At 41.6% G+C, this 20,867-nt stretch overlaps 1 protein-coding gene and 1 pseudogene across 1 annotated transcript; both read right to left on the bottom strand.

The window, feature by feature from the left end:
- Positions 1 to 840: 840 nt before the first annotated feature.
- Positions 841 to 2,262, bottom strand: LOC123645914 (annotated as a pseudogene).
- Positions 2,263 to 3,874: 1,612 nt separating this feature from the next.
- LOC123645982 (olfactory receptor 1L3-like) lies at positions 3,875 to 4,807 on the bottom strand. Its single transcript, XM_045562559.1, has one exon. The coding sequence runs from the start codon at positions 4,805 to 4,807 to the stop codon at positions 3,875 to 3,877; it is 933 nt and encodes a 310-aa protein (XP_045418515.1).
- Between the last annotated feature and the right edge of the window lie 16,060 nt (positions 4,808 to 20,867).

Raw genomic sequence — 20,867 nt, 5'->3', positions numbered from 1 at the left:
ACTCTTTGCCTACACTGTGACTAATTTGTACATACTCTCAGATCTTAAAATAAAACGATGACTTCCCTAATTAGATAGTAACCCACTTTCTATGACTTCAGTAATTGCAAATTCTAACCAGAAGAGATTGTTCTAATAAGTTATGGATCAAGAAGTCTTAATGCATAGTAAAAGATTACCTGGTTTTCATCCTAGACCATGTCAGGGACAGGTAACTGTGGTGGAGAAGCCAATGGTCTGGGGTAAATGGGTAGAATTCCCTGAACGTTATTAAGGATCATGTTTCTGGCATCTGTGGCTGTTTGCTAGGGTGAGCTACATTTCAGAACACCAAGTGATAATGGTGTCTAAATGAATTTCCTAAGGGCCTACCTCAGTGTTAAAAGAAAAGACCAAAGATTCTAAATATGTCCTAGAAAAGAATGAAATATAACACCAGGCACGAAGAATGAATAGACGACACACACAGTAGCCAGCAGCATCCGTGGTGGTAGGTGACAGGAACACAAGTGCCATGCTTAGTCACAGAGCACAGCTGGCACGTGGGACCTGAGATGTCCGTCTTCTGGATTTGACTCATCTTGTCAAAGACAAGTCCGAAGGGGGTCTTTCAAGGTTTTACATACAGGAAAGAATGTAGGGAACTTTTCTCCCAACTCCTGTAATTTCATTTTAAATGGTTACGTGCTTGCCTGTATTGTTAGAATGAATGATCTGAAGACGTTTTCTCTTCCCCAATGAGCAAATATCTTCTTTATAGTTACTGAGAGGAGAAAAGAGCTCACGCTCCCAGTATAACTCCCTCAAAATAACCTAATATTTCATAGAGTTCATTTCTGGTCATACAGTTTCCTGTTCTAGTTCTTCACTTGTTTTACTTCCACTATTTTCATCTTCTTTAGAATTGTTTCCTAAATCTTGACTAGTATGGGAACTGGATTTTTGCGATCTTCATCAATTTGATTAGTTTCTACTGTAGCAATTGTGTTTAGATTTTCAATGGTAAAACATCTTTCAGTTTGTTCCTCGGAAATTGAAAGCAGAAGATTCTTTAACAGCTGTTCAGAGAAATACTGAGAGAAAAGAGGACTTTCACAGCATAAATGACAACCAGCAGAGCAAATAATGCAGTGCAAATTCCAGCGATAAGCCAGGTTCTGCACGTATTTCTTGGTTTTACTTTCTCACACACAACATCTCTAAAAACACTTCCACAAGGTGTGCGCTCACTTTGACACAATCTACAGTCAGTAGTTGCAAGTTAGGAATTGTAAAATCAGTTTTTTTCTCTACAATTTTGCTCTCAGCATTTGATGTGTTTTTCCAAAAAATGATTTCGTAACTTAGTGGGTAATGCTAGTTCACGGGGCTGTTTCCAGACTGTTTTGGAGCACAGATGTAGACACGCAGTGATTCACTAGTGGATTTTTCATTAATGACTGGAGGAAGTATGACAGTTTGTATTTCAGTGTCAATTTTTTTTTCTCTTGAGACCAAAGAGATGTGTCATTTCCACTAGATGCTTGTACTATACACGGAGAAAGTAAATATCTCTTGGGAAAACATTTTGAGGAAAGACACACTGGGTAGTTTCAACATTTTCAGTCAGGTGTTAGTTTCCATTTATATGAATGGTTCCCAGGATGGTTTTTTAAAAAAGCAGGGAGCCACGGAACTTGAAGGGTTATGTTTGCACGTGTGTAATCCTGTTTAAGAACATAGCTCTCACTTTTAACATCAACTTCTGTATTTTCTGGTGGAGGCAGTTTATTTTCAACTGTGGTGTTTATACAATGGACTGGACTATAGACACCAACTTCCCTCTGCAAACGTAGTCTTGCTTTAGCTTTTAAATAATAGGTGGTCTCTGGTGAGAGTTTATAAATTCTATCTCTGGGATAAACAGTTTCAGTTCTTTTTTCTGCACCTGAGAGTTTTTCCAGATAACTAGGCTATATGTAAAGCTTGAGCTATACAACACCTACGAGGTAACTATCTTTCGTCCCAGGAGGAAAGAGATTTATTATTTTTGCCTTATCTTCAGCTTCTAATGTACCTCTGGAGGACCAATTTGAGCTTTGTGAAATGGTATCAATGAGTCAATCCATACCACGAAAAAATGTTATTTCCTTTTTCTGCTCTTCTACTCAATTTAATTTCTTCATAAGCATTCAGCTTGAGTGAAGACAAGTTGCATTTGGTATTAGTAATATATCAACACCCAGGTAATTTTGTCCAATTATCCATTCCAGGTATCTGATAATCTGCCGAAAATGTCACATTTCTGACAGACTCATTGCTCCTGTTCCACTTTAGGATAAAGTTGTCATCTGTGACGTTGACCTCTACATTTTGAGGAGATTTTAGATTTTTTCCACCTGTGGCTGTTGCCAACACTCACGGCATCTCTGCGACTGGCACCAGGCTTGTCGCACCCAGGAGGGCAAGCATCGTCCGTGAGCTGCTGCAGGCCCCACCAGTCACATCCTCTGACACCTCAAGCAGTGCCATGGGACCAGCAGGAAACCTTGGTGCTCATTTTTTTTTTTTTAAGAGATGGCATCTCACTCTATCACCTATAGTGCAGCGGTGCAATCATAGCTCACTGCAACCTCGAACTCCTGGGCTCAAGCCATCCTCCTGGCTCAGCCTCGCCAGTAGCTGGGACCATAGGCATGTGCCACTATACCCAGCTAATCTTTTTTTAATTTTAAATTTTTTTTTTAGAGATGGGGTCTTGCTGTGTTGCCCAGGCTGGCCTCAAACTCCTGGCTCAAGCAATCCTCCTGCCCTGGCCTCTTGAAGTGCTGGGATTATAGATGTGAGCCACTGTGCCTGGTCAGTCAAATATCCTAATATATGTTCCTTAGTGAATATATGCATATCTGTTGGGTGAGATCTCTAGAGCAATCTCTAGGAGTGAGATTGCTGGGTCATAAAGTGTGCATATGTTCATATTAGTAGATACTGTCAGCTTTCCAAAGTGGTACCAATATACATTCCTGCCAGTAGTGAAGAAAAGTATCGATTGCTCCTTAATCTTGACTAGAGTTTTCATTTTTCGCCTTTCATTTTAGAAATTCTGGTGGATGTTTAGCGGTATCTTGAACCCCTCTTCATATTCATTGATCCAAAGAGAATTTGGATATTCTCTTTTCTATGAAGTCCCTATCCAAGTCTCCTGCCCATTTTTGTGTTGATTTGTAGGAGCTTTTTACATATTCTGAAGATGAGTCAACAATTGATTATGTGCTAGGCTCAGGACCCAGGACACTGTGCCAAGAGAGATTCAAAAAAAGGAGGAAATATCATCTATGCTCTTCCCGGTGGGCAAGAAACTGTCCCTGCTGCGGAGGAGTCCTAATCTGACAGGGAAAACAACAACATGCATGTGCACCTGCATGCACACACACATACCACACACCACACCACACATATATGCTCTACCACCTTGTGCAATTGCAGGAAACTGCTGCAAAGTGAGTAACTGGTTGTAGTTATTTCCTGAAAATTGTAAGAATACTGGGGCTCAGAATTATTGAACAAGGAGAAATTTGGTCAAGAAAAATTAATGAAAAATATTAGTTTTCATCTGCACTTGGAAGGACTGACTAGGAAAAGAGAATGAGAAGGGGAATTAGGATTGGGTACAAAGACCCTGGGCCAATCAAGGGGCCTGGGTAAGGCTGCCTTGATTGATGGGTCCGAATGTATAAGCCTGGGTACAACACTCTAGTCTTGTCATCTGTCCCATTTCTTATAAAGCACTTGGATTAGGTATGCTAACCTCTGGTAGCTCGATGTATACACCAGGAACCAGCAGAAACGAGGCCTGCGGAAGAGTTTCTCCCGGGCCTGTCCGTGGAGGTGCTGCCTAGGACCCCCTCCTGCCCATCAGCTTCCGCAGGCCCCGCTGCATGTCTTTGTTCCTCAGGCTGTAGATAAACGGGTTAAGCATGGAGGACAAAACCGTGTAGATGACTGTTGCCACTCGGTCCTTGACGGTGTAGGTGGACAGGGGCCGGAAATAAACATAGATTATGCTGCCGTAAAAGAGGGTCACTATGGTGAGGTGGGAGCCACAGGTGGAGAAGGCTTTACGCTTCCCAGCGGCTGAGGGGATTTTAAGAACAGCAAGGAGGATTCGTAGGTAAGAGATGACAACGCATATGAAGGGGGTCACCAAGGTTATCAGTCCTTCTGTGTTAATTACAATTTCATTGGCAAACGTGGAGGAGCAGGACAATTTCAGCAGAGGGTTGATGTCACAGAGGAAGTGGTGGATAACATTGGCGTCACAGAAGAGAAGCCGAGTTATCAGAAGAACCAGCAGGAGAGAGTGCAGGTGAGAGATGGAGCAGGAGACGGACAGCAGCAGGATGCAGCGGCGGGGGCTCATGGTGGTGACATAGTGGAAGGGGTCACAGATAGCCACATAGCGGTTGAGGGCCATGGCTGCCAGGAGGTAACTTTCTGTGTTGGCAAAAGCCAAGAAGAAATACATCTGAGCCATGCACTCAGCATAGGAGATGGACTTCTTCTTCGACAGAAAGTTCACCAGCATCTTGGGAACGATGGTGGTTGTGTAGCAAATGTCAACAAAGGACAAGATGCTGAGGAAGAAATACATGGGTGTTTGCAGCTGAGGGTCGGAGCGGATGGCCAGGATGATGAGCAAGTTCCCCACCACGGTGACCACGTACATGACGAGGAACAGGGCAAACAGTGGCTTCTGGTCCTCGGGCCGGGAGGAGAGTCCCAGGAGGATGAACTCAGAGACACTGCCAGTTTGGTTGACCCCTTTCATGATCCTGTGTATACCAGTAAACATAGAAAATCCTAGAATTTTCAATTGAACAAGTTTCAATTTATTTTTGTCTCTCTTAGGATTCCTATAAATGGTCCATTATTCTGTTTTCCCTTTTACGGTCCACAAAAATAAGTTGAACAATAAATAAGTTTAACCTAAATGCAGGGACATCAGAGAATGGATTTCCCCTTGGAAAGAAGCCCAGGAGAACCTCAGGGATGCACACTCCTCCAGTACCTCATCAATATCATTCAGATATGTCAGATTGTGGCTCACCTCTCTGCTATCCTTGCAAACAAAACAAAACAAATAAACAGAAAACGCAAACAACTAAGTGAATCAGGTAAACAATGCTGACATGAGCCCATGGTGTTTATGGTCACCCTTTTGGAGCCAACGTTTCCACTCCAACCCTAAGAAGCTATCTGGTATATGAACCTCTCTCTTACAGTATTCCTAGACATTGGGGATGTCGTGCGCTCACAATTATTCAACACTATTGCGTAATATCAACTACTCACTGAGAACTCAACATGGGGATTACAATGGTGAGTAATTCCCAGTTCCTTTGCTTAAGGATGGTGCAGACTAGTGGGAAAGGCCAACTTTTAAATAAAAGTGCAATAAAATGCTACAGATGTAGAGATGGACACACTGGAAAACAACATAGCACGGTGTCCTGTTTTTGCTCAGAGCATGTATTTTAAAGTCAGCTCCTTCACTTTCTGGAGGGGCGGCCTTGGGCTGGTTACCTGACCTCTGACTCTTGTCCTTATCTACAATGTGGGGATAGTAAATACCTCCCTCCTCCTCCTCTTCCTCCCCCTCTTCCTCCTCTTCCTCCTCTTCCTCCTCTTATCTTGCTTTATCCTCTCCTTTACTTCCTGCCCCAATCCCCTTCCCTGTCAGGTGCTCCTGAGAGCAGTTATTTTGTATTTCTTTGCAAAATCTTGCAGCCCTTGTATTTTTTTAGTATTTGACCACTCTTCACTCGAGTTTGTGAGACTTTGTAGGAGAAATATTTGTGCTTTGTATGATTTGAAAATGAATATGCAATGAAGGCAAGTAAGAACAGTCATGTCTAAGGCATATTGAATCCTTACTATGTGTGAGGCACTGAGGTAAGTATTTTATGTGTGTTACTCAAAGCAATCCTACAAGCTCATTTTCCAGAGTATTTGCTTTTAATAGCTAAGAAAACCAAGGTTAAAGTTGTTAAGCACTTTTTGCAAGACCATGCAGCCTAGAAGGGTCAGAGCCTGGATCCCAACCAGGATGGGTCTTAGATATAAAGCAACGTATCCTCACAGTTTAGTAAAGCCTCAGAAGTTTACACCAGAAACAAACGCACACGGTTCTTTTCTCAGTGTGGAAGTTTTCTGCTGGAACAGCTTTATTCCAGTGACTGGAGTGCTTTCGAAATCCATGTTGCGATGTAGTCCCTTACTGCAGTTGCTAGAGACAGGACCTTTCTGGAACTGCGTGTTGACTGCTACTGTGTTGCTCTGTGTCAGGGCAGAGGAAAGTACCCGGGGTGTAGAGACGGAAGATGTGGGTTCGAATCCTAGCTCCACCATCTACTCACAATAGCTTTGGCAAAATCACCACCCTGAGTTTTACTTTCCTCATTCATAAGACAAAATAAAACCTGCTTCTAATGCTCTCTTGTGAAGAACATGTATGTCAAAGCAGTGTGTAAGCCACAAACACGATATGTCAGGGGAACTGATAAATGTCTGATAGAGAAGAAACTATTAATAGCAGCAGGGGCTGAGTAAGGCTAACAGCAGAGGGAAATGGAAAGGACCTTTGGCCCTGCGAATGCAGGGGGCCAGGGTTAGAAGCATGCGGGGGACAGGTGTTGCTGGAATTAGAACAAATTTTTCCATTTTCTTCCATTCTATCTGTTATACATCACCATGGGCTTTTTATTTCTTCAAGGATCCCCATGATTTTAGCTCCTAAATGTCTCTAGAGTCTTGTAACACTTTTCATCTCTCCCACCGGCACTCTGGCGAAGGCCCTGGTTTCCCACCTAGGTTACTGCAGTATCGTCCCAGTGACGTATTTGGTGTTTCTATATCCCCTCTTGACACCTTGTCCCCACCCATCCTCTGCACTGCACCTACAGTGATCTTTTACCAATCAACATTCGATCATCTAACTCTCTAGGTTAAAGTCTGTTTTAGTTTTCTAGGGCTGCTGTCACTAAGTACCATAACCCTGGGTAGTGTAAAACCCTAGAAGTTTATTCTCTCACAATTCTGGAGGCCAGAAGTCCAAAATTAGTGTCAGCTGGGTTGGTTCCTTCGGGAGGCTCTGAGGGAGAACCTGTTCCATGCCTCTCTCCTGGCTTCTGGTGGCCGTGGGCAATCCTTGGTGTTCCTGGGCTGGTGGATGCCTCATTTCAATCTCTGCTTCTGCCCTGCACACAGCCGCCTTCCCCCGTGTTAGTTTCCGTGACTTCACGTGGCATTCTCCTCTCTGTGTCCACATTTCTCTTGTTTTACAAGGCCACTGGCCACTGGATTAGGGCCCACTTTAATCTGGTATGACCTCATCTTAACTTGATTACATCTACAAAGACCCTATTTCCAAATAAGGTCACATTCTGAGGTTCGGGTGGGCGTGAATTTTGGGGGGACATGACTCAACCCAGTACAAAGTCCTTCTTCATTTAATGAATACTTGTTGAGTCCCTACTGTGGAATTCCAAATCCCTTTGATGGCTCCCAGTCCCTAGGATAAATGCTCACTAGCCCCTCCAGCTTCATCCCATGCCTGCTTTCCCCAGGGACTTTATCCGGTCCCTCACCTGTGCCAGGTCCGTTCCCACCTTGGCTCAGGACATCCTTGTCCCAGGTGCTTCTCCACTTGTCTATTGTCCTTTGGATATCAGCTCAGCCATCATTTTTCTGGATCAAGTCACCTGCTATATGCTCTCTAGCTCTTATCATAGTCTGTAATTATTCATTTATCAATGTGATTAATATCTGTCTTCAAATACACAGGAACCCTCTTTCCTTCATCTCACCATTGTGTTCCCAAAGCTTGGTACAGTCTTTGGCACAGTGTAGGTGGTCAGTAAATATTTGTTGAAGAAATGAAGCTACGCCTGGCATTGAAGCGGGGGGCACGTCAAGGTAAAAGCCAGAACTGGGTGTTAAGCTAAAGGTGGTGACTATGCAGTGTATCCTTCATTTACCTATTTGCACAGAACTTGTGCCTGAGATTTCTGCTGAGGTGGTTGGCTAGACATTGCTCCGGTCACATGTTTACCTGAGCTACAAACATGGAGTAGACACAGCCCTTGGTCCTCATTTTCTCTCATGTCCCGTACTCAGCCTGTGACTGCAGCCTGGAGACTCGGCCTCTGCGAGGTCTCCTAGTCTGTCAGCCTCTCGGTCTCTGCCCTTCCTGCCCTCACGGGGACCTTTGTCATCTCTTGCCTCCAAACCGGTCTCCTGGCAGACAAGACTGTCCCCTTTCAACCCATTCTCTACACTGTGGGGAGATCAATTTTTACAAAATGCAGATAAGCCATTGCATGAATTTGATAGGACCGCCTTAATGAAGTCCTACAAACTGAGTGGTGTGAACGACAGAAGTTCTGTTGTCTCACAGTTCTGGAGGCTGAAGTCTGAAACTGAGGTGTTGTCGGGATTGGCTCCTGCTGAGGGCTGTGCGGGAGGGATGCGCTCTGACCTCTCTCCTTGGCTTGGGGATAACTGTCTTCTCCTGCACCCCTTCACATCTCTTCCCTCATGCATGCGTGTTTCTCTTCCTACGTCCAAATTTCCTCTTTTCATAAGGACACCAGTCGTGTTGGATTAGGTCCCACCCTAATGACTCATTTTAACTTGATTCCCTCTATAAGGGCCCCATCTCCAAATAAAAGATAAGGCCACACTCTGAGGAATTAAGGGTTAGGAATCCAACATATCTTTTTTGGGGGACACAATTCAACCAAACCCAATTCTGCCAGCACAGCCACTTTTGTGCTGCCTGAGCCTCCCGCTACCTGCAGACGGGAGGCCAAGCTCCTTCTGCTGCTCGCTTAGCTTCCCGCGCTGGGCTCTGCGGCCTCATCTCCTGCCTTCCTCCCTAACCCCTTGCGTTCCGTGCTCCCTTGCTCCTTCCTGCCTTAGGGACGCACCATTCCATCTACCTGAGGATGCCCATCCTCCTGTCTGTTAGCCCTGCTGATGAGTCCTCACCCTTCAGGCTCAGATTGGATGTCACATGCTTTCAGAAGCCTGCCCTGATGTTCCTCCCCCCAGTTCTGGATCCGTGCCCCTCTCACACACAACACGGAACTAGGCTTAGCACTCACAACACCGTCTTCCCCACTAGCCTGTGGGCTGCCCAAGCGTAAGGACTGCATCTGGTTCCCTGCTACCCCACCCCACCTGGCACGGTGCCTGGAACACAATGGTCCCTAGATAAATATTTTCAGAATGAAAGAATGCCTGGATGGTCATTCAGGGTTCTGAACAGATGGAAGGGTGAAATGTGACGGACCTCAAGCCGCTGTCTAAGAGCAGCACTCCACGTAACCACCCGAGAGCAGAGAGCAGCCACGCATGGCAGGGGCCACGTCTTCTTGAAGGTGCCTCGTTGTTTCTTATTGCTCCAACTTTGAAACAGACTCCTATGGGCTGTGAGCTGGAGAAACTCTTAGAGCATGGAGTCCAATTCCCTCATTGCAAAGAAAGGAGAAATTGAGGCCTGATGGGAGGCAAGACCTGAATGAGCGTGACATTTTTATGGAGGCATTTTATTTACAAAGTCAAGAATGGAACCTGGGCCTCTTGGCTTCTCCATGGAAAGAGGTCATGTGCATGGAGTCTAAGAGAATGGGCTCTGGTCCACTTCTAGGGATGTGGTCCTGCCCCTCATCAGGCCAGGGGTACAGGGCAAGTCGCCAACCTCCCTGTGACACTGTAAAGTGGGGATAATGGGAGCACCTATCCCAGACTTGTTGGGAGGACTCAATGAACCAAAGCAGGTAAAAGCACAATGCCTGGCAGGTGGCCAGTACCCAAACATTAGCGACTTACACTATGAGGCAGAGAAAAACCATTTTAGTGAAGTAACCAGTCGTGGTTCAATGTTGGAAGCTTGCCTCGTCTGCACTTAGGTTAACCAAACATTTGAAAACCGGAGGCTTAGTCATAGTGACCACCCACTCCTTTTTGTATACATGGAAAATGCTTGATTTCGTTAGGTTCATTTGGACAATAACACATGGGTAACCCTTTCCTGATTTACTGATGTCTTATAAAAGCACTCAGAATGATTTTTGCCAAAGTTTGATTCACAGACACTTTGGACGCCACTGTTCTCCGCGGCAGGCGGCGAGGCGGGCGCACCTGATAGATGGGGCTGTATGCGGTGACAGTTTAGTCATGGTGCTTCCTCCAGCCAGATGTCTTCTCTCCACCGCGGTCTCTCTGGGGCAGAAGCGCTTTCTGTGCCATGTCTGCCAATTTGTTCAGAATCCACACTTCAGCTAAAGGCTGCAGGCTCCTGGCAGCCCCCTCACCAACTGCCTGTAGGGGAACAAGGAGGGGAGCAGATGTTGACAGGGGTCACAGGTTTTCCCGACATGGCTTCAGATTCCTCTCATTGCCCACCTCTGGCCCCAGCACCTTCCCGACTCCTGATTTCAGAAGGCAGAGTCACCCAGAGCCACGGGGTGAGGATTATATGGTCTGGAGACCTCTCCCCGCCGTGGTGCCTGAACCTTCCTTTGCCAGGCCTCCTGGGGGCCTTCTGTGCTCTGGGAGAACAAGGCGTTCTCTCTGCCTGCTGGTCCCTCAGGGAACTCGCTCTGTGCCTTCTCCAAGTTAGAAAGTGAAGCACAACCCCAGGGGACGGGAAATGGCAGTGTCTCTTCCCTGGTGTTGATAATATTCCCAGAGCCTCCCAGGCTTCATGGTCACGTCTCAGAGGTGTGACTCAGTTCCCCATTTGTGGGTGACTAGTGTGTAGGGCCAGTGGTGAGTATTTTGGAAGATGAGGATGTCTATGGAAGTAAAATGCTCTTTTGTTTTTTGGTGTGGGATAGCTTAGTATGGGGGGAGCAGCAGTTTTCAGGCAGAGGACAGGTGTAGTTTGTGGCGTGTGTGAGTGTGTATGTGTGTGCACACGTGCACGTGCACTAGTCCAGAGACAAGTAATGAAGGTAGATTAGTGTTCTGTGTCTTTGGGTTCAAGGGATGTTGATGTTGTTAGGGGCTCCTTAGTGCTGGATTTTCAGTATGGAGTTAGAATGCAGTTTTACATCATTTATCCACTGGGTAGTTATGAGAGTTGTCCCAGTTCCAGCTGCAACAGCAGACACTGGGTATGTGATCACAAGTGTGGCTGCCATGAATATTTGTGGCATAAGCCCAATTTGAGTAAACCGCGAGCACCAAAAAAGTACTGTGTTCCTCAAGAGACTGCAGGGTCAACATACTCAGTTCCCAGATACCCGTCAAGAATCCCAAAGGCTTCCCATAATCATTATTTTTGGCAGTTCCAGGGTGAAATCATCATTGATAGGTAATAACCATGTCATGCCAATACTCCCCTTTTGGGCATTATTCTGATTCTTTGAATGCCTGTTGTAGCATTTTGCAAACATATTGATATCTGCTATAGTAAAAAGGGCAAAGTAGACTCCAAAGTACTAGGCGGACAACAGCAACGTGTCTCCCTCGTACTCAGGTATTTGTTTTAACAATGTGGTGTCACTCTGGTTTATGGCAATAACGTAGCAGCTGTGAGCTGACAGTAACAATATGTCTAGTGAGGTCGAAAGGCAGGAATCCTCTTAGTGCCACAGAGAATCAGCATGACAACCAAAACAACAATATGTGACCAAAACATTATTTTTTAACATAATCCCAACCAACTAGTATTTAGGCAGGTCATCAAGGAACTCCGATGTCTTCTCTCCAAATCTCACATGTAAGGTCTCAGGTAATTGCTGTAGGATGGCTTTTGTTCCCTTCCTCTGCCCGGGAAAATGAATCCTGGGGCATCTGTGTGTATTGGCCATGACTCAGCACCACATATGAGAGAAACAGCTGAGAGTTTTACTCTCTTGCTTTAAGAAAAGAATGACAACTTCCTTTCCAGGCATTACTCTCCACTAGGTGATTTCTTTTCATCAGCCACAGTTCCCCCACTTTTTCCAGTTATTAACCCTACCTGGGCTTCTCTGGGTGGACATCTCGGGTTCAGCTATACTGCCCTCTACAGGCATGTGGCAGGATTGGGCTTTCCAGAATTGCTTCTTGGGGCCATTTCCAGGAAGAAGGCATAGGGTTAGAAAGGCAAAGGATGGTGGGACTCTCTTCACATAGGGGAGTGAGGTGTCACCTATGGTCAGTCTCAATTTCTCAATTGAGCCTCGTGAGGTGAAGTCACGATCCAGCCCATTATTCTTTTAGGAATACGTACAAATTTAGAGGAATTTAAATAGAATTCTGAGCAGCAATATCTCCTGTCAGGACATGCAAGTGTTATCTAGACTCAAGACAGTTGGATTCATAAGACAAAGAGACATTCTGTGAGGGGAAGATAATTTTTGTGAGGTGCTAGCATCGTCCCTGGCTCTCTCATTCCCACCCCTGCACCCCTCAAATTTCCAAAGTGAGCTCTTACCTTCAGATGAGGCACATGCTTGCCTGGTATTAATCTGCATTGGGCACTAGTGCCAAATAGTCCCCAAAGCCTTTCCTCATCATCTCCAGGTCATTCAACTTCTTTTAAAATCAAAGTTTAATTTACATGCAGTAAAATGACTTATATCTTAAGTGTATAGCTTTGTTTTAAAATTGATGATTTGTTTATCTATTTTCTTGATGGACATTTGGGTTGTTTTCACCTTGCTTATTATGACTGAAGCTACTACACATATTTCTGCACAAGTTTTTTTTTTGTATACATAGGGTGGTTGTATGTTTAATTTTATTACAAATTGTCAAACTGTTTTCCAAAGTAATTAGATAATTTTACATTCCCATCATCAGTATATGAGAGTATCAGTTGCTTCAAATCCTACTAACATTTCATGTTGTCTTTTTAATTGTATAGCCATTCTATTATGTGTGCAGTGGTATCACATTGTGACTTTAATTTACATTTCCTTAATAAGCAATGATGTTGAGTGCCTTTTCACACGCATATTGGCCATTTGAATATCTTCTGTTGTAAAATGTCTCTTTAAGTTTTTTGCCCACTTTTAAAAATTCAGTTGTGTGTCTTTGCTTATTGATTTGTAAGAGTTCTTTATATATTCTGACTATGTCTTTGTCAGATATATTTATTGTGGATATTTTTCACTTTTCACTTAATGGTGTCTTTGGATGAGCAGAAGTTTTAAATTTTGATGAAAACCATTTTAACAATTTTTCTTTTATGTTTAGTCCTTTTTGCTTTTTGACCAAGAAATCTTACCTCAAAGTTGCAAATATATTTTTCTTTTGTGCGTGTGTGTTTTCTTCAAGAAATTGTATAGTTTAAGCCCTCACATTTAGGTCTAAGAGCCACTTTCAATTAATTTTTGTGTGTGGTGTGTAGTATGGGGTTAAGATTTATTTCTTTTTTATATGCATATCCAGTTGTTCCAGCATTATATATTAAAAGGACTCTCCTTTCCCTATTAAATTGAATTTTTGCCAGAATTTGAGTAATTGCATTTATGTGGATCTAGTTCTGGGTTCTCTATTTGTTCCACTGATCTTTTATGTATTCTTATACAAATGCTGCACTGCCTTAATTACTTTAGCCTTGTAATAGGTCTTGAAATCTGATAATGTATGTCCTCCCACTTTGTGATTTCTCTTCAAGATTCTTTGATATTCTAGGTACTTTCCATTTCTATTTAAATTTAGAATTGGCTCACCAATTTTCATAAAGAACATGCTTGAATTATTTTTTGTTTTTAGTACACTTTTAATTTTAGAATAGTTTTAGATTTATAAAAAAGTTGCAAAGATACTATAGGATTTTGCATGTATCCCTCACCAAGTTTCCCCTATTGTTCCTTTATATTTTAAATAGTTCAGGGATATTTACAATTTTTTATTGATACATATAATTGTAAATTATAGAGTATATAGTATTTATAATTGTAAATTTATAGAGTATATGTGATATTTTGATACATGCATACAATGTATAATGATCAAATCATGGTATTTAGGATATCCATCAAACATTTATCACTTCTTTCTACTGAGAACATTTCAAATCTTCTAGCTATTTTGAAATATACAATAAATTATTGTTAACTATAATTTCCCTACTGTGCTATATGATACTATAACTTATTCCTTCTATCTAACTGCATTCTTGTACTCCTTAACCAACCTCTCATCATCCTCCTCTTCCTCTTCCCTCCCCAGCCTCTAGTAACCACCATTCTATTCATGAGTCCCCTTTTTTTAACTCCCACATATGAGCGAGAACATACAATATTTGTCTTTCTGTGCCTGGCTTATTTTGCTTAACAAAATGATCTCTAGTTCCAACCATGTTGCTGCAAATGACAAGGTTTCATCCTTTTCAATGGCTAAATAGTATCCTACTGTTTACATATATTACATTTTCTTTATCCATTCATCTGTTGATGAATACTTGGATTGCTATTTTGAATAGTGCTGCCATAAACATGGGGATGCTGGTATCCCTTTGATATACTGATTTCCTTTCCTTTGGCTAAATACCCAGTGGTGGGATTGCTGGATCGTATGATAGTTTTATTTTTAGTTTTCTAAGAAACTTCCATACCGTTTTCCATAATGGCTACACTAATTTATATTTCCACCAACACTGTCTAAGAGTTTCCTTTTCTCTGCATCCTTGCCAGCATTTGTTGTCTTTGTCTTTTTGATAATAGCCATTCTAAGTGGGATGAGATGATACCTCATTGTGATTTTGATTTGCATTTCCCCAATGATTAGTGATGTTGAGCATTTTTTCATATACCTGTTGGCCACTTGCATACCTTCTTTTGAGAAATGTTTATTCAGATCCTCTGCCCATTTTAATGGTATTATGATTATTATTATTATTTTTGCTGTGAGGTTGTATTAAGTTCCTTGTTTATTCTGAATATTAGTCCCATCAGATGCACAGTTTGCAAATGTATTCACCCATTCTATAAGCTGTCTCTTCACTCTGCTAAATGCTTTTTTTTTTTGCTGTTCAGAAGCTTTTTAGTTTAATATAGTTTAATTTAGTCTAATATAGTTTAGTTTAATATATTTTGGTAATTTGTCTATTTTTGGTTTTGTTGCCTGTGCTTTTGAAGTCTTAGCCTTAAAATCTTTGCCCCTAGACCAATGTTCTGGAGCATGTCCCCTGTGTTTTCTTCTAGTAGTTTTATAGTTTCAGGTCTTATGTTTAAGTCTTTAATCCATTTCGAGTTGATTTTTGTATATGGTAAGAAATAGGGGCCTAGTTTCATTCTTCTGCATACTGATAATCTAGTTTTCCCAGCATTATTTATTGAAAATGGTGTCCTTTCCCCAAGAAATGTTCTTGGTTCGTTTGTCAAAAATCAGTTGCTATGAATATATGGATTTATTTCTGTGTTCTCTATTCTATCCCATTGGTTTATGTGTCTGGTTTTATACCAATACCATTCTGTTTTAGTTATTATAGCTTTGTAGTATATTTTGAAGTTGGGTAGTGTGTTGCCTCCAGCTTTATTCTTTTTGTTTAGGATTGCATGGGCTATTTAGAGTATTTTATGGTTCTGTATGAATTTTAGGATTTTTTTTTCTGCCTCTGTGAAGAATGTCATTGGTATTTTGATAGGATTTACATTGAATATGTAGATTGCTTTGGGTATATGGTCATTTTAACAATATTAATTCTTCCAATCTGTCAGCATTGGGTGTCTTTCCATTTGTTTGCATTCTTTTCAATTTTTTTCATCAGTGTTTTATAGTATTTTTCTTGTAGAGATCTTTCACCTCCTTGATTAAATTTATTCCTAAGCATTTTACAATTTTTTGTAACTATTTTTAATGGGATTTCTTTCTTGATTTTTTTCAGCTAGTTCCCAATGAAATGATAAATGTTTGAGGTGATGGATATCCTAAATACCCTGATTTGATCATTACACATTGTATGCAGGTGTCAAAATATCATATATACCCTGTAAATATGTACAATTATTATGTATCAATAAAAATTAAAAGAAAATTAAAAGATCACTTTATTGAGTTCATAATTCTTTAGGTTGGCTTGGTGGTCCTTCTGCTCAGTTGGCTGGCTCGGTTAATCTTTTCTTAGACTTTTAACAATTTACTTATAATGTGTGTTGAAGAGGATCTTTTGGGTTGAATCTAATTGAGGACCTTTGGGTTAGCTGGATCTAGATGACCATATCTTTCCCAAGATTTGGGAAATTTTAAGTTATTATTTTGTTCAATAGGTTTTTTTGTGCCATATTCCATCTCTTCTTCCTCCAACACTCTTATAATATGAATATTTGTTCACTTAATGGTGTCCCGTAAGTCCCACAGGGTTTCTTCATTCTTTTTTATTATTATTTTTTTTCTTCTGACTGGGTTATTTCAAAAGACCTGTCTTCAAGTTCAAAAATTCTTTCTTCTCTTTGATATATTCTGCTGCTGAAGTTCTCAGTTGTATCTTATTTTATTTACTGAATTCTTCAGCTCCAAGATTTCTGTTTGATCCTTTTTTGATATCCATCTCGTTTTTGAATTTTTCATTCTGTTCTCCCATAAAGGTATTCTCATCTATGGATGGTTGTTAAAATCGGTGTTTCTGTGGGGATTTGAGAGCTAGAACCTCCTATACCACCGTCTTGCTGGTGTCACTCTCTTGAACTGCTGCCAAATTTCTGATTTACAAAAATGGTTTGCTTTTAGTGATTCAATAAGTTTATAAAAATATTAGATATTCAGGTTTTAGTCATTTTGAATATTTCAGAAAACTTAAAAAAACATATTCTGTTAGTCTTTATGGCAGCCTTTTAAGGAGTGCTTGAACTTTTGAAAGCTAGGAGTCATGAAATGCTTTAGACTTCTTATAAATACATTATTTTAATGAAAATTATATTTTATTATCGATTATAAATGTTTCAGTATTTAGTTTTTAGTATTACAATGAATTTTATCTGAATTCTTTTTCAAATCTTTTTTCTGTACTTACAATATATTAAGGTGGTTTTGCTAAATCTTCAAGTATGATATTCACTAAATTTTTTATGTTTAGCAATAAATAGAAAATTATGATTATTATTTCCCAGTTAATTTCTTACTTTACTTACCTTATAACATTGTCGCATAGCCACTTGTAGAATTGGTCATTTTACTAATTTATCTTTAATGAATTGGTGGTTGGTTCTATGATGTAAAGTAACACAGAGCCTCACACTAAGGATACTCATTATCCCCTATTGACTTGTGCTTTCCCTGATTCAGGTGTTAAAAGATAGAGAAATGAAAGCACCTGTGGGCTAGGCATTGGCCGTGGGGGCGAATTCAGTGGTCTTTCTGCTTGGATGAAAGGGGCTGGATTCCAGAATCTGACATCTAATGAGCCCCTACTGTGTGTCTAAACCTGTGCTAAGCTCTGAGTGGTGGGGGAGAGGAAGTAAGGAAATAATTTTGTTGTACTGTGGCAGGGGACAGGATAGGTCTTTCTTAGAGAGGAAGAGGTCCTTATTACATTTTGAAGAATTAATTAATTATTCAGTCATTCAATATCAATCCTATGTTACTATCAATAATTTTAGAAATAATTGTCTTTCTTTTGGAATTTAAAAAGATAATGATAGGAAGAGGTAATACTTATTGAGCATTAATTATGTGCTTAGCATGCATTATATCATTTAATCTTATAATAACTTCATGGTGACACTAATTATTATCTGCATTTTACAGCTGATGAAATAAGGACAAGAGGTTACTTTGCTTGCTCACTGTCAAAAATGACTGACTAGCATAGCCCAGACCCAGTTCTCTCTGGGTCCTGAGCCCAAAGGCTCCACCTTCTCACTTATAATCTATTGGAAAAGTCATTTCTTCCTACCCCGTAGTCTTTGCCAGGGAAGAGAAGAGACCTGTAGGATGTGACATTAAAGCCAAATTTGTGCTCTCATGGTAGCACATAAAAGAGGTATGGGGGTTTGTAGGAACCAGACTTTCTATACCTGGATCGTAACGTACTGTTGGGAAAGGCTGACTGTGCATTGGCTGTATCAGTATTGGAGGATGACAGCCACTCGTGCTTCCCAGCTAGAGATATGAGCAGGTAGAGAGGAGTCCAGGGTGTTCCTGATATCTGGGACACCCTCTCAGGTGACCCCAGAAGCTCAGTCCTTCCTGAGTCCCTCCTGCACAGGCTCCTCCCCAAGGTCTGGTAGGAATTGGAAGCAATTAGTCAATTTTGATTCTTTCTTTAACCAGGAGCTTAGGGACTTTTCCTGAGTCCTCTCTGTGATTTTAAAAATGGTATCCTCCTGCCTATTGCTCCAGAGCTCAAGGACAGACCCAGAAAACTTAGGAGATCTTGGGCTCACAGAGGCTCACCTGCTACTTTTTTGTTCCTAGTGTCCCCAACAGAAGCTGAGGACCCAGAAAACTGTTTGAATCAGCAGGTGCCGGAGTTCACCCATGACTGGCAGAGGTCAGAATAAGCTGGGTATTCTAGGTGGGCAAGGTGAGTCTCTGTGTCTAGAGGTCTGCATATGTATTCCACATATGTTCCATACGTGTTCTGTGTGGTATTTCTTTGCTTGTGTGATGTAGGTGTGTGTATCTTTTCCTTGTGAGTTTTGTCTCTTTCTCTCTCTCTCCATGAGAGAGAGTGATTGATATGCAATTGACCTTCAGCCTGGTTCCTTTCCTCTCCAGACCCAGAACATACAACTTCAAATAGGCTCACAACAAGCAAGAGTAGACTTGTTTGTGTTCTGGGATCTCCTAATCAGTCCCTTTAATCTCAAATATTTACCTCACTCTGCTTCTGTACCTCCCACATTTTCATCTGTGAACAGATATCATAGTTAAGTAAATGAGAGTGGAGAGTCTGAAGTGAGACAGATGTATTCAGCAATCTGGAGCAGAAGTTTTTTGAATTTATTCATGACCAGTAATAGAAAGGAGATCCTGCAATCTCTGCTTAGTGACATGGGTGTGCATGATCTTGTGTTTTGTTTATGAGAAATTGCATGTGTTTGAGAAAGTGTGGTGTTTGTGTGTGTGTGTGTGTGTGTGTGTGTATTTTCTGTTTGTTTTATTTGTAGGGAATGTTTATGTGCTGGTGCCTGTGAGTGAAAATGGGCCCAAGTGACTCACTGACTGACGACCCTCACCTATATTGGGCGTAGGTCAGTGGGGGCTGGAACCTTGTTCTGCAATGAGGGTGTATGTGTGTGACTGTGTGTGTCGTTTGTTGCCTGACCGGGAAGAGGCATGTGTGTGTAACTGGTATGTTTTCTGCATGATTTTTATGTGATGTGTTTGCCCTTGTGTTTTGTTGTTTACATATGTGTTTGATTGCGTGAGTCTATATTCACAGTATGAATATATACACCAGATATGTGATTTTTATGTGTTGCTGGTTGTGTTGTTTGTGTTGAGACTCTACAAGTGCTTGTGTGCGGTTATATGGGTTACTTGTGCTGTTCTATATCAAATCTTGTGTATTATTTGTGAGTTTTGTTTTTATGACTCTGTGGGTAACTGAACCATGAAGTTACTGTCTTTTCTTTGGGATCACCATGGTCTCAGGTGGTAAGAAATCACAAATCAGCAATTTAAGTGTGTGCATGTGTGTGTGGTGGTGTGTGTGCATGTGTGTTTCACGTATGTGTTTTAGGGGCTTCTGGTTGGCCTCTCTGAACTAAAATGTCTCCTTAGCTGTCTTTCAGCAGTGGCCGTATTTCTGCATTGGGGAGCAGGTTCATGTGTGTTTGTACCATTGGGCAGCTCATATCTAATAGATAAGAGCTCAGTGTCTGTAGTGAGTAACACTTGGACCCTCAGTTTGCCCATCTACGTTTCTGTGACCTCGAGCAATGACTACAGCTCTCTGAGATCCAGACTCTTTACTTTAAAGGAAGGTAACTATTTCTATTTTATAATGGTATTTTGAAGAATAAATTAGCCAATGCCTACTAATTATTCAGCACCATGCCTGACACATAATTGGTGCTCAGTAAAAAGAAGGTATTTTTGCCATCTTTCTCAAAATCCAATATTTGTGTCATGGAAGTTTCTATTTCACCATTGTGTGTGGAAAGCACAGGTAGAAGTCTGAGAAAACTGGCCCATCCAAGGGCTCCCTCTAACTCCTTCAGGTCACAGCCTGACTTCCTTTTCATGGCTCATGGGCCCAGCTGCCTCCTTCATGTAAGATCCTACTGGAATCATGGTTCCTAGTTGGTTCTGGCCGCCCTCTACTTTCTTTCTGGTTTCCTGGTGAGCACTGACACAGCACACTTCAGTGTGCAGCTGGGCCCAAGCATAAGGGTGGCCCCACTTGGTGGCCACAAACCTAGATAACCTGTGCCCCCAAGCAAGCACATAGTCCCTAAGGAGGACTTGCTGTCAAGATCCTACACTTGAGTGAGAAGGCCAGTCTTTACTCCCTCGTCGGGGTATGTATTTGGTAATCCTAACCTCTGACCCAACCTCTCAGTTGAAGAAACATTGAATCTGGAATCCCCTGTCAAACAGCCCAGTGACTGTGTGTTGGCCATTTATCTCTTTGGCCTAAGTGTTTTCACATCTATGAAATGAAGGACATAGTATTTGCCTTGTGTACCTTGACAGGCTCTAAATATATATTTATTGTTTTGAGGGCAGCAAAAGACGTGAAAGTCTTTTGTAAAGTGTATGATGTATAAATGTGAGTGGTAAAATTTTCTAAGTAGGGAGCTAAGCACATTTTGGACAAAACCAGTGGACATAATGTCACCTCTTTGGATATTCTGACTAATGAGGATTATATTTCTATTCAGAGTAGCTAGGAGTGTGGATTCTATTCAGGTAGACGTATATTGTGATTCCGTCTGTTG

The sequence above is a fragment of the Lemur catta genome, chromosome 10 (genome assembly GCF_020740605.2).
Source record: "Lemur catta isolate mLemCat1 chromosome 10, mLemCat1.pri, whole genome shotgun sequence".
Lineage (NCBI taxonomy): Eukaryota > Metazoa > Chordata > Mammalia > Primates > Lemuridae > Lemur > Lemur catta.
The sequence above is the reverse complement of the archived record's forward strand: the minus strand, read 5'-3'. Positions and strand labels throughout refer to the sequence as shown.